We start from the raw sequence: 14,384 nt of genomic DNA, 5'->3' as shown, positions 1-14,384 counted from the left end.
AATAATTTCATGTTCTCACAGAAATTTAACATCATTAAAATAACTAAAATCTGAAGTTTTTCTGAAAAAACATTTTTGAAGGGTTCCATGGGCAGAAAAGTTCTGTTTTAATGGAAAATGTTATTTTTTTAATCATAGACTCTGGTTTTAATGCATACAGCGCCCACCTGTGGTAATTGAGCAGAACACAGAAACATCTGATTGACATGGGTTTATCTCAACACTTCTTACAAGATCCAGGTTGAGAGATCAGATTGTGGCTTGGGATCCTGTGAAATGTACAGTAACTGCCCACATGAAAAAATACTATAGTATATTATAGTAAAATTACAGTAAAATTACTCTAGTAAATACTATAGTGTTTTTGAACCATACTGTAGTAAAGATAGATACTACAATAAATTGTAGTATATTGTAGTATATTATAGTATTTACTACACTTTATATTTACTGTTAATTTACTGTAGTATATTTACTATAGTACAGTTCAAAAACACTATAGTATTTACTAGAGTAATTTTACTATAATATACTATAGTATTTTTTCATGTGGGCAGACATAGAGAAGAACCAAGAAGGATCTCTACTTTCAAAAGAAGTTGTGGGTTGCTAGCTAATCTGAGATCATCAATATTCTTTGCACAGCGGCACAAATGTTTTTGGATGTGTTTAGGGTTTTGTTGATGTGTAAATTCTGCCAACTGTCATTATGGTGTAATCTGTCAATTTAGTGACGCTGCTTTAACGCTTGAGCAGCAATTTACAGTGAACACTGAAAACAGCTTTGGGCTGGAAAAGGAGTCATTAATATCAAGAGACAGGCTAAATGTTAGGGGTGGCCTTGGCGTTAAGTTAAAGCGCTACCTGGCTCAACTACCTGTACCTGGCTCTCCATGTGAAGGGCTTGGCTGACGATTACTTCATTCGCTGGTGCTCACTGGATCCAGTACACGAATGGAATATTTAATTGATTCCGGCTGCAGCTGTGATCTGAGTGCAATGGAGATCCTATCTAGACTCAACTCCACATATATTTGAATGTTTTAGATTCAGTGCCTCCTGTAAAGACCTTAAAACTTAAACCTAGATCTGAGCCCTGTATTGACAACAAAGTATACACTTTTTGAGGCTGATCTGTAGAAGAGCGGAGCGTAAGAGGAAAAAGGACAAACTCCAGATTTCCAGAATATGAAGAGATTCATTATTCAAATGCCAGATGGCAGTGATAGTGGCAAAATCCAGGTATTTCATGGAAAACAACGAGATTTTTTGTTTATAAGAACTGTTTTATTAAACAAGAACTATGTCTTTTATACATCTTCAAGAAATAGTGGGTCAGTTGAAGCTGTCAGACTCCTCCATTGATGCTATTCCTCTGTATTATCCTTTTGACCATGATCAAATGATGTTTTGACTGTACCTGGCAGGGCCGTGCAGAGAGTTCTTCAGGGGCAGGGGCTCAAATGTAAAAAAGGGGCATGGCCCTGCCAGGTACAGTCAAAACATCATTATATGCTCATCAAGCCTGCATTTATTTAATCAAAAATACAGAAAAAACAGTAGCCTAATATTGTGAAATATTACATTGTTCTTTTAACTTTTTATTAATCAGAGAATCTTGAAAAGAGTATCACAGTTTCCATCATTGACATTAAATCCTCATATTAGAATGATTTCTGAATGATCATGTGACACTGAAGAGTGGAGTAATGATGCTGAAAATCCAGCTGTGATCACAGGAATAAATTATATTTTAAATTTTTCTTTAAAATAGAAAACCATTATTTTTTATAATATTTCACAAAATTGCTGTTTTTATCAAATAAATGCAGGCTTGATGAACATAAGAGACTTCTTTCATAATGCTGCATAATATCTGAAAATGGTAATATAATAAAGTCCTTTCACGTAACCATTTCGCCATTTCGGTGGCACTTGGGTTTTGTTAAATTTGATAGTTTCATGAAATAGTAAACGGTGTATCAATATACATAAATACAAGTGAATTTAACACTACTTACCATTAATGCGACTTTTGCTGCTGCTGTTGTGGTTTTGTGCAGATTTGGTCCGTGTACGTTTTGATCGTTTGATTTCCTAGTTGAAATGAAATAAGCAGAAATTAGAAAATGGCTCCTTTATTCGTTTTTTCGTTTAAAAAAAAACGAAAAAACGAGATTTCGGCTTGATTTTTCGTTTCTCGTTTCACGGGTAAAAAACGGATAAATGACTTCAAAATTCGTTTTCCACATGTGGGCGGTCATGAGACGCCCCTTTCCGCTGATTGGTCAAGCAAATCTGAGTATGTGACGTCATCAGCCCTTCCCCAGTTCTGTGTAACAAAATAATAGTCTTCTTAAACTGTACAGGGCATGGGCTTTCTTCTGTGCAACTTAACGCGTTTCACAGAAAAAGTTATATCAGAAATATTAAATATTAATCTGCACCCAGCCTGATTTATTTAGCTGTGTGGAGTAGGCTAAATATGTGTGGTGAAGCTGCGCAAGACAACGAAGAGCGGGTGACCATGCAATGTTCAGACAAGTGTTATACGCAGCAGTCATAACTTTTCTTTACAATTCGCTCGGTTTTGGACAAGGGATGGTCATTGCAAATACTGTAGGCCTAATACATATCGGCATATGGGTAGCGATGATGGTGATTTTAAATTTTACTATAACTGTAATCAGAGCCGCGAAGCAAGGAGATGACTGACAGGACGACAGCGGAGGCAAGCGCAAGATAACTTTTTTTAATAAAAAATGAACCAAAATAGTGAACCATAAACTGAGCATTCGTTTTAAAGAGGAATTTCCAAAGATTTTTTATTTATTAATGTATTTTGTCATCCGTATTTTTTTTAAATAAAAGTTTAATAGGCTATATATAGGTTTTTTTTTTATTGTAGGCCTACATTTTTTTTGTAGTTGAGTTTTCATTAAAAATGGTAATGCCGGTAATGATGGAAATTCATGGTATGCGGGTGTATCATGTAATTTGCTTATTCGTTTTGTTAATAACGATATATATAATAATAGTATATAATGTTAATAATGTTTGTTTTGTTCAAAGAGTGGAGGAAGATCAAAATAACCACTACAGCTCCTGAACGTCATTGACAAATCTTTTCTTGATAAATGTATGGATAACACAAGTTATGGTGTTGTCACAATTAATCAAAATATCCAACTTTAACGTTGCTAAATGGCATCTATTAAATTATGATTTTCTCTTCTATTTAAATGCACATTTCTTTTTACAGTTTTTCTCTATTTTTCTAACAAAAATAGCTTCAAACAAAGTATAGGTTTCTTTCTTGCATAATTCAGCGTTTTTGAACAGTTGGATGATTCTAGAATCCATTACGCTGCCAACTATAGCTACTGGCAGTTTTATAATTTCATAGGCCTGGAATAATAAAATGTTTCCCAAAATTTCATATTTCTATAATTAAAATATTATATTTAGAACATAAATCTAAAAATCTCATTAGCCTACATTATTTAGGCAATTGTAATTACAGTGCAAGTGGATTTTGATAAATGGTAAGATAGATTTTGTTGATATTGATTTCATTTAATTCTTATAACAGCCATAGTGTATCGTGGTAAATAGTGTAATTACTTAAAAAGATGGTCAACAATATGTAACTTTATTTTATAAGAGGTGTGCCCTAAAAAGTGAGCATGCAATTTTGAAAACACCAAAGCGCACGTTCTTTAGTCTGTTTGGATACTTCAAACACAAGTTTGCACTGCCTGTTTGGTTTACCTGTGTAGGCTACACATTAGTAACATGCGTTTTGTCCGACTCATAGCGCGCGTCCTCGATGCTTGATTTACCATAGCCTAAGCGCGCGTTCTTAACGCGTTTTCCTTGACCCCGAAGCCCATGTTAAGAAAGCGCGTTTTTGTGGTAGGCTAAACCACGCGTCAAGGACGTGCGTTTTGCTGTCGAATCGCCGGCACCCACGCAAGGGGCGCCCGCTCGCGATATTCCATTATTATCCAAAATTCTATTATGGAATCTTATGAGGCATAATGAGGGCGCCTACTCTATCCTGTTAGTCACACAGAGTCATTGTTTGAAGCTATTTTTGTTGGAAAAATAGAGAAAACTGTAAAAAGAAATGTGCATTTAAATAGAAGAGAAAATCATAATTTAATAGATGCCATTTAGCAACGTTAAAGTTGGATATTTTGATTAATTGTGACAACACCATAACTTGTGTTATCCATACATTTATCAAGAAAAGATTTGTCAATGACGTTCAGGAGCTGTAGTGGTTATTTTGATCTTCCTCCACTCTTTGAACAAAACAAACATTATTAACATTATATACTATTATTATATATATCGTTATTAACAAAACGAATAAGCAAATTACATGATACACCCGCATACCATGAATTTCCATCATTACCGGCATTACCATTTTTAATGAAAACTCAACTACAAAAAAAATGTAGGCCTACAATAAAAAAAAAACCTATATATAGCCTATTAAACTTTTATTTAAAAAAAATACGGATGACAAAATATATTTATAGTAAAATTTAAAATCACCATCATCGCTACCCATATGCCGATATGTATTAGGCCTACAGTATTTGCAATGACCATCCCTTGTCCAAAACCGAGCGAATTGTAAAGAAAAGTTATGACTGCTGCGTATAACACTTGTCTGAACATTGCATGGTCACCCGCTCTTCGTTGTCTTGCGCAGCTTCACCACACATATTTAGCCAACTCCACACAGCTAAATAAATCAGGCTGGGTGCAGATTAATATTTAATATTTCTGATATAACTTTTTCTGTGAAACGCGTTAAGTTGCACAGAAGAAAGCCCATGCCCTGTACAGTTTAAGAAGACTATTATTTTGTTACACAGAACTGGGGAAGGGCTGATGACGTCACATACTCAGATTTGCTTGACCAATCAGCGGAAAGGAGCGTCTCATGACCGCCCACATGTGGAAAACGAATTTTAAAGTCATTTATCCGTTTTTTACCCGTGAAACGAGAAACGAAAAATCAAGCCGAAATCTCGTTTTTTCGTTTTTTTTTAAAACGAAAAAACGAATAAAGGAGCCATTTTCTAATTTCTGCTTATTTCATTTCAAATAGAAAATCAAACGATCAAAACGTACACGGACCAGATTTGTTTGTTGTCAGTTAAAATCCATTTTGTCAGTGATGCAATTTATAAAATGAGGAAAAACCGCAGGAAATCGTTCCACAAACGTTAGTTCGTCTGTCCATACAATTTTCAACCGATTTATGAAGAACAGAAAATTACCGCTTCACATGCCCAATGGAATTTGAACTTGCTTTGCCAGATCACGATTGGTTGGTGTATATACATGACAAACGGGCATTGGTGAATTGTGTAATACTTTAAAATATATAATATATACCCCCGGTTTCACAGACAATGCTTAAGCTAATCCTAGACTAAAATGCATGTTTGAGCTGTTTTAACTGAAAGAATCTTGCACTGACAAATCTTAAAATATGTCAGTGGCATTGTTTTGTCTCAAGATGCACACCAGTAATGTTTTTTTCTTGGGCATGTTTATAAAAGTTACTTAAATGTCCTAATTCAACTAAGGCCTAATCCTGGCTTAGTCTAAGCCCTGTCTGTGAAACCGGGCCATAGATTTGTAATTAAATCAACACATTAGCTCTGATTATGGATGAAAAAAAAAATATTGGTTTCCTTTTTCCCGTAAGGCCACACTCTCTGAAAACAACATAAAACAATATGAATCTGTGTCTTTATGGTATCAAAACAGCAAGAATCAGGGTCACAAATCCGATTGGTTTTAGAAAATGGTATTTTGCGCCATAATGGAGCTAGAACAGTCAACATAACACTCGCACTAGTATTAACAAGTATTAACCTTACCGGAGGTATCTTGAAGAGCTCGCAAAGTCATGCGGCTTAACTCTCTCTCTCACAACTTTCAACCTAATGGACACAAAATATTTCAATATTTGGTATGAAATTTGTCTTTGAATTCTTCTCCCTCAGAGGATATTTCCATACCAGTCCTTGATGCTTTCTAACAGCGTCTTCACTGGAGGAAAGGTGTGTTTGTTTTATTTAGAAAAAGGATGTATGCGCCACCCACAGGCAGAACAGGGAATTGCACTCCAGTAACCTTGTGCGGGTTACAGGTGGCTTCAAGTTCGGACACAGACAGGCGCATGGTAGCAGATGCTCTGGATGTTGCACATCGTCTTGGCAAACTTAAAACCGCGGATGATGCCAGAAGAGTGAAACCAAGACCCGTTATCATAAGATTCATATCCCGTACTGCCAGGGATTTCATCTGGAAAAACTCAAAAAACAACGAGTATATGACCGCCAAGGGGCTATGGTTTAAGGAGGACTTGACTGCTTTCGACATAGAAGCACGGAATCGTCTTTGGCCGGCTGTGGAGAGAGCGAGGAAGGAGGGGGAAAGCGCATACTTCAGCGGAGCGAGGGCTTTCGTTGATGGTAAAGAGATTCATCTTGAAGAAAACAACGGAACGTCATAGACTGTGGCCGTTTATGGAGTTTGCAATTGATGATATCCGGATAATGAAGAACATTTATCTTTAGAGACAATACGCAGTTGAATCAGGTGGTTCATAAATGGATGCACTTTAAGGTTTAAATGTTTTCAACTGATGTTATTTTCGGAGGACTTGACTGCTTCGACTTAGAAGCACGGGATCGTATTTGACCTGTTGTGGAGAGGATGAGAAAGGAGGACATAAGCATACTTCATCGGAGTATGCATACTTCTGTCTTTCGTTGATGGTAGCTTCATCCTGAAGAAGACAACGGAACGAAAGTTCTTAATCAGGTGGTTCATAAATGGATGCACTTTAAGGTTTAAATGTTTGCAACTGATGTTTCTTTTTGAAGATCGTTTGTGGGAACGTTAAAGTTTAGGCTATTTACTTACTCTTGTGGTTCATTTTTCTGATACTTTTTACATTTGATGTCTCTTTCTTTATTTTCTATCAATGCCAGAGGTATTCGTGATATTTTAAAGAGCTTTATTTTTATAGCCTACTGCAAAGGGAAATGTGTAGATTTTTGTCTAATTCAGGAAACGCATGCATGTTCTTCAGATGCTATGTTTTGGAAAAATCAATGGGGGAAAGAGATTTGGTTGTCATTTGGCAGTAATCGATCAGCAGGGGTAGCTATTTTACATTATGAAAAAGATGATTGTGGTAGATGGATATTACTTGTGATAAATAAAGATACTACACAATTTGTATTAGTTAATGGTTATGCCACCAATAACCATTTGAACAACAAAATACTCTTTTCAAAAATTGAATCTAGAATCCAACATTTTATTTTCTTGTATCCTTTTGCCAAAGTTATTTGGTGAGGAGATTTCAATACTGTGTTTGATGCAGCTATTGATAGATGGCCCCCAAAAATCAGGCCTGACCCTACGAGTGAGCTGGATAATGTGTGTCTAAGATTGGGCCTTACTGATGTGTGGAAATATAAGAATCCAGATAGAAAAGAATTAAACAATAAATAGCTTGAGAAAGAATGCTTAAAGAAAAAAATTAAGAATATTATTGAAAAATATAGGACAATTGCAAGTATAGAAAAATCATATGGAAAGTACTGGGAATTAATGAAGTTTAGTATTAGAACGGCATCTATTAACCAAGGAAAAGTGGAAGCAAGAAATAAAAAAATGAAAGAAAATTCAATTATTGAGGAAATATTAAATATTAATAAAAGGGAAAAAGAAGCCATGACTGATTTTGAATTAAAAAAATTAAACTTGCTACATATTGAATTAGATAATATTTATGAGGAGAAAGCAAAAGGAGCATTTATTCGATCAAGACTTAAATGGTTAGAAAAAGGGGAGAAAAAATACAAAATATTTTTTTGGCCTTGAAAAAAGAAACAGTGGTTTTGCCTCAGTGTCAAAACTAATGATTAACAACAAAATAGTAGATAATTCTTTAGAGATTTCGAAATTTGTTGCTCAATTTTTCAGTAATTTGTATTCTTTCACTTTGGCTACTTCCAATGTTGATGCATTTTTAAATAGCTTTAGTGATAACAACAAAATTGATGAGACCTTTAAGAATGTATGCGATAAAGAAATAGACATTGATGAGTTGAGAGAGTGCATTAACTTGCTAAAAAATAATAAATCTCCAGGCAATGACGGGCTAACAGGAGAATTGTATAAGACATTTTCTAAAGAACTTTCTCCTTTTCTATTATTAGTATTTGTAGAGGCTATAGAAAAAGGTGAATTGCCTGCCACATTAAAACAAGGAGTTATAAAACTGATTCCTAAACCTAACAAGGACAAGTTAATTATTGAAAATTGGAGGCCTATTAGTTTGCTCAATAATGATAGCAAGTTGTTTGCTATGATTTTTGCTAGAAGAATAAAACATGGTTTAGATAAAATTATTGATTTAGAACAGTCTGGTTTTATGCAAGGCCGTCATATTAGAAATAATATTAGATTAGTATTAGATATGATAGATTATAATCACTTTATAGATGATAGTTTAATTTTATTTATTGACTTTTATAAAGCATTTGACACAGTGAGTCATGCTTTTATTTTCAAAGTTATTAAATTGTTTGGTTTTGGAGATGTGTTTTTAAATGCAGTTAAAACATTGTACAATGGATGTAATAGTTCTGTCAAACTTGCTTATGGTACATCACAAAGGTTTGATATTCATCGTGGCATTAGGCAAGGCTCTCTCTCCTTTTTTATTTTTATTAGTTACCCAGGTTTTGGCAATGCATGTAAAGATAAATCAATATAATGGTATCACAGCTTTAGGTGTAGAATTTAAACTTAGCCAGTTTGCGGATGACACTGTGATTTTTTTGAAAAATAAATTTGAGGTACGAAAAATTATTAGTTATATTGAGGCATTCACTGCTGTAACAGGCCTTAGAATGAATTGTGATAAATCTGTATTGTTTCCCCTTAAAGACTGTTCCTCTAAAGAAATAGAAAACATCCCTGTTAAACACGAATTAACATATCTAGGTGTAATAATTTGTAAAAATGAAAAACAGAGGAGTCAGTTAAACTTTGAACCAATTATTGAGAAAACAAAAAAGAAATTTAATTTGTGGTTAATGAGGGATATATCAATAATTGGGAGGGTATTATTGTCAAAGGCAGAAGGCATATCTAGATCCGTATATACTTCCTTATCATTAGATGTGCCTCCTAAAGTGATTAAGGAGTTAGATAAGTTACTTTATGATTTTATATGGAGAAAAAAGCCACATTATTAAAAAAAAGAGGTCATATGTAACATCAAAAAGCAAGGGGGACTTGAGGTCTTAGATTATAGTACACTTAATGACACTTTCAAAATTAAATGGTTAATAGATTTTTTGAAGAATAGAAATAGTCTTTGGAATGTATTTCCTAACTATATTTTTAATACTCTTGGTGGCATAGACTTTTTGTTGAAATGTAATTTTTCTGTTGACAAAATTCCTGTTAAATTGGCCAATTTTCATAAACAAGCCCTGCTAGCATGGAGATTGGTATAAGCACACAATTATTACATTTGGAATAACAAAGACATACTATTTAAAAACAAATCTCTATTCTATCATACTTGGTATAATGAAGGGATTATATTAGTAAGACAATTGCTTAATGCCAATGGATATTTGTTATCATACACTGAATTTCTACAAAAGTTTCAATTACCAGTTAAACCGAGAGAATTTGCTGTTGTTCTTGACGCGATTCCAAAGAGTGTGACATTACTCTAAAAGAACTCTAATTCAGAGGAAATCAGTATAGACAATCTTTGTAGTAACATTTTCCTTGGTAATATTAATGTTTTAAAACAAAAATGTTGCAATAAGGATATAAGAAATGCTCTTTGTTCTGTGTCTTTTCCTGCAGCAAGATTCTTTTGGTCATCTTTATTTGGTGATATCTCATGGGTCAAAGCATGGAAATTGCCAAATAAGTTTTGTGTTAACAATCAAATTAAGGAAGTGTCTTACAAAATACTTCACAGAATTTATCCCGCTAAGCACGTTTTGGAAAGATTTAAGTTAAAAATTTCATATACCTGTGAATTTTGTGCACTGGAAAAAGAAACTATTTTGCACCTGTTTTTTCACTGCATTTACTCAAGATTATTTTGGAAAGATTTAGAAACCTTTATTAATAGAAAAATGAATTGTATGATAGAAATATGTGTATTTGATGTCCTTTTTTATACTTAGAATGATAACTTAGAATGCAAAGAACAACATATTATAGAGTTATTGATTTTATTAGGAAAATATCATATACATAAAAAAAAGTGGGCTCAATGTAAACCAAATTTTTCACACTTTGTAAATGACTTTACATTGTATGTAAATCTCTTGGAACAAGCAAAGAACAAAAAAGCAATGAAAACATGTAATGCTTTGAAAGCCTTGGACTTTATGTAATGTTATTTTTTTTTTTTTTCATTTCCTGACAGCTAAAGTTAATGTGATATTATGAGTATGTAATACCTCATGTTCTTATGGCATTGAATAATAATAAAAAAAAATTTCATCACGGTGCTGAATAATATCTTGTACGGCCATAAAAATTTATTTTGAATTTGATGCGAGTAGATTAAAACAATGGCCAGTAACATGTATAATGTATGCCTATCTGAGTGTGGTATAACTTATTAGCAAATAATAAAAATTGCATTAGAAGAGCATTTTTTTAAAATCTTTTAGTTATAATTGAATTAATTTAAGGACTGACACAATTTGTTCAGTAAACCACTGTTTGATTAAAAAAGAAGCTATTTTAAATTTAGTTTTCTCTCCCCTGCTGTACACTGTAAAAAAATGTTATGTGCTATTTGCTTAAATAAATAATGGTAACAATATTACACATAATATTTTTGAGAAGTTTTGGCTTGGTTTCTTTAATTGAATCTACCTGAATAAATCATGTAAAATTTCCTAAATTATTTATTCTACGAAACAATAAATTAAATATTTTTAGTGACATGTGCTTATTAATTTTAAGTTGACTTTAAAAAAAGAGTTTAAATTAGAGGGAATGGAAATGACCTGTTTCTATTTGACTTACGTTATACAATTAATGGACTGTATGCTGCTAGCACAGCACAAGCAGAAACAAACTTGTTACTGCACTGGCATTAGCAAAGTTATTGCTCATTGACCAAAGCAACATGCTTTATAATATTGGTATACATGCAGTTATCCACAACCTAACCATAAGATCTACTCTTCTGCACAATGGTAACGGTCAAAACTTCAACAGAAAGAAAATCTTTCAAATGTCAAATATAACAGAACATTAAACGTTAACAGATGTTTCCCTTCACTCAAAAACACATAAAATAACACTTAATTTCAATATTAACTCTCCCTTTCCAGCCATATGCAAAGTATGCTGGGAACTAACAATGGTGTCTCTAAATAAAACTGCATAATTGAGTTAATTCTCTTAAAATAAATAGGTAACCTTATTTTCCTTAATTTTATCAGTTTATTTGGTTCTTCGATTGAAGGCTCAAGATTGCTTACATTTCCTTAAAAAAAATCAGGAAAATGTATCTCTTGGTTTTATTAGTGAAATGTTCTCAATATTTTCTATAAAACACTGAACCACAATTTTCTTAAGAAAATATACACACTATTTTTAATTATCACCTCAATTTTTTTAGTGAAAATTACAAGACCCATGATTCATTTTTTACAGTGTACCGAACCGTGACTTCAAACCCGAGGTGCATACCAAACCGTCAGTTTTGTTTACCATTACACCCCTAGTATATTGTATTTATTTAAAGCATTCACAGGCAAATTTGATTTATGTATTTTACTGGCGTCAAAATCAGGCATGTATAAATGTCAGGAAATGTTCTTGTCAATATCCATGGATCACTGGATCTTTGGTAAGTTGTAAGGACTACTATATCGAGTCTAACCTTTAGTTTAAACTGAAACTTGTTTTACTCGTTGTTTTCGCCGTTTTTAATTAATTAAATTATTAACTACAAAAATTCTAATGAACATTCAAGAAAATGTACTTTTCTGTCACTATCAGTTGTTACATTTCATGGTATCATTTAAAGGCAGGAATTTATTTATAATTAAAAGTGATTCACCCCCAGCTCTTAATGTGTTGCGTTTCCTCCTGAAGCATCGGTGGATGTTTGAACTGTTTTTTAATAGTTATGTTTGAGTCCCTCAATTGTCCTCAGTGTGAAAAGATGGATCTCAAAGTCATACAGTCCCTGCTGGAAAGGGATCAAATATGAAAAAGATGCTGGAAAACTGAAGAAATTTCGGGACCTGGAGGATTTTTATGAAGAACATTGGGCAGTTTAACTGTTCAGGACAAACAAGGGACTCATGAACAACCATCACAAAACAAAAAAACAGCCATGGATCATCCAGGGCACGACACAGTATTGAGAATCAAGGGTTCATACACTTTTGAACAGGGGTTATTTTAATAAATTCAGCTATTTTACTTGTCTTGTGGACTATATGTAAACATTTTTATGTAAAATATCTTATTCAGGACAGTACTTAATACTTAAAAAACTAACATGCATTTTGTATGATCTCTTTTATTAGTTAAAATTATTCACATTTTTACAGATTCTGCAAGTGTTTCACATACTTTTTCTTGCCACTGTACATTGATTCATACACATGATCAGTGAAGCGCTACAAGACAGCAGAATCATTAGCTAATGATTCATTAAAGCAGACAACTGAAAGTTGAAAGGCATGGCTTCGAACTGTTGTGGTAATTAACACATTCATTTACACTATTAGTTAATATAATATTTTATTATAGGGAAATAATCCATTATGACACATTTAACTAATAACAATTAATATACTTAATCTATGAATCATATATTATGTTCATTAGTTGCTGATGCAGTGATCATTAATAAAGGGTCTAGTTCTTCAGGAGTCAAACATTAACTTATGATTATCTGTGGATTAGTTAAGCATGAATTAATGCATATTAGTGCACCCGTGTAAAGTGTTACCTAAAAAAATAATATTTACTATAAATTTTATGCCGCAAAATTTTATATTTACGTCCAAAAGTTTCAAAAAGAATCACAAAAATTCAAATGAACGTTGAAGAAAATTTCATGGTAACATTTAAAGGCAGGAATTTATTTTTAATTAAAAGTGATATGTAATAGCAGTTTTCCTGATCATGCATATCAAGTCTTTCATTTACATTGACTTTATACACATAATCGGTGAAGCGCTACAAGTCAACAGAATTTTTACTTCTTCTAAATGACAATCAATAATGCAACCATCAAATGGAAGAAGATACAAACAGTCCAGAATGTGGGACGACTACCTGTGGAAGAAGAGCAGTGTTAATGATGGTACACTACAAACAGAAACACACACAAGTAGTGGTTTTACACTCTAAAAAATAATTCAGTGGCTTAGTAAATATCACAGTTATAATTAACTTTATTAACTTAATACAATTTCTAAATATCATTTATTTGATGTTTTGAGTTGAACATACCAAAATAATTGACTAAAAATCCAACAGTTAATTTTGTCTCAAATTTACAGTTATATTTAAGTTTTTTTCACTAAAATAATTTAGTGTTTGAATAACCAATTATTTATTTCAAATATAGCTACTTAATATATTTGTGAAATTTCTATCAAAATATTCGAGAAAGGAGAATTAAATCGATCTGTTTCAAGAACCACAAATATTACTCAATGCAAATCAAGATTATTAATATTTAACAGGCACTGAAGAAATTTAGTAAGTTTACTTGATTATAACACTGCACCCCCGATGGCTCGATGGTTGATTCAGCGCTGCTGTTTTCCTCTCAGGAGTTCCTTCTTCTCAGCATCGCAGAACTGGAACATTCCCTCTATGAAATTCAGGTTTGTGTGTTTTATTTTATCGATAAAATCATTCCTGACCTTAAAAATGTTTTATTTAATGCAAAACAACATAAGTTACAGGGACGCAATGTGAGTAAACGAGTGCTGCATTGACGCCCCTGGTGCTACTGCCTTGCTCAAAACACACGACATTATTCCTTAAGATAATGAATATAATTAATTTGTATGATAAAATGTTCTTAAAACGGTGCACTGTTTGTTTATTAGCAGGTTATGGAGTCAGGCGCTGCAGCATCTTTGAGCTAGGAGTGAAATGCAGGAGGGCGGTCTGAAGTTCAAAGTCCACCCGCTGAGCTCGAGTCCATCTCAGGCTCGAGAAACGGCGCTGATACGGTGGAAATTGGATAACAGACAGGTTGATTACACTTGAATTACTTTTAAACAGGGCTCGACATTAACGCTTGT

General features: G+C 33.2%; 1 protein-coding gene across 1 annotated transcript in view; it reads right to left on the bottom strand.

The window, feature by feature from the left end:
• Window positions 1-10,500: 10,500 nt before the first annotated feature.
• The window catches only part of LOC307137043 (vascular cell adhesion protein 1-like), a 28,670-nt gene continuing 24,786 nt past the window's right edge, over window positions 10,501-14,384 (bottom strand). Inside the window, exons 5-6 of the mRNA XM_079834523.1 lie at window positions 13,841-13,945; window positions 10,501-13,401 (exon numbers count right to left, since the gene is read on the bottom strand). Coding sequence (XP_079690649.1) covers window positions 13,881-13,945 — 65 coding nt within the window. The 3' untranslated portion in view covers window positions 10,501-13,401; window positions 13,841-13,880. The remainder of the gene's footprint in view (window positions 13,402-13,840; window positions 13,946-14,384) is intronic.

This window comes from Gobio gobio (assembly GCF_949357685.1).
Source record: "Gobio gobio genome assembly, chromosome: 1".
NCBI classification, from domain to species: Eukaryota; Metazoa; Chordata; class Actinopteri; order Cypriniformes; family Gobionidae; genus Gobio; species Gobio gobio.
This window is presented reverse-complemented; position numbering and strand designations above follow the sequence as displayed.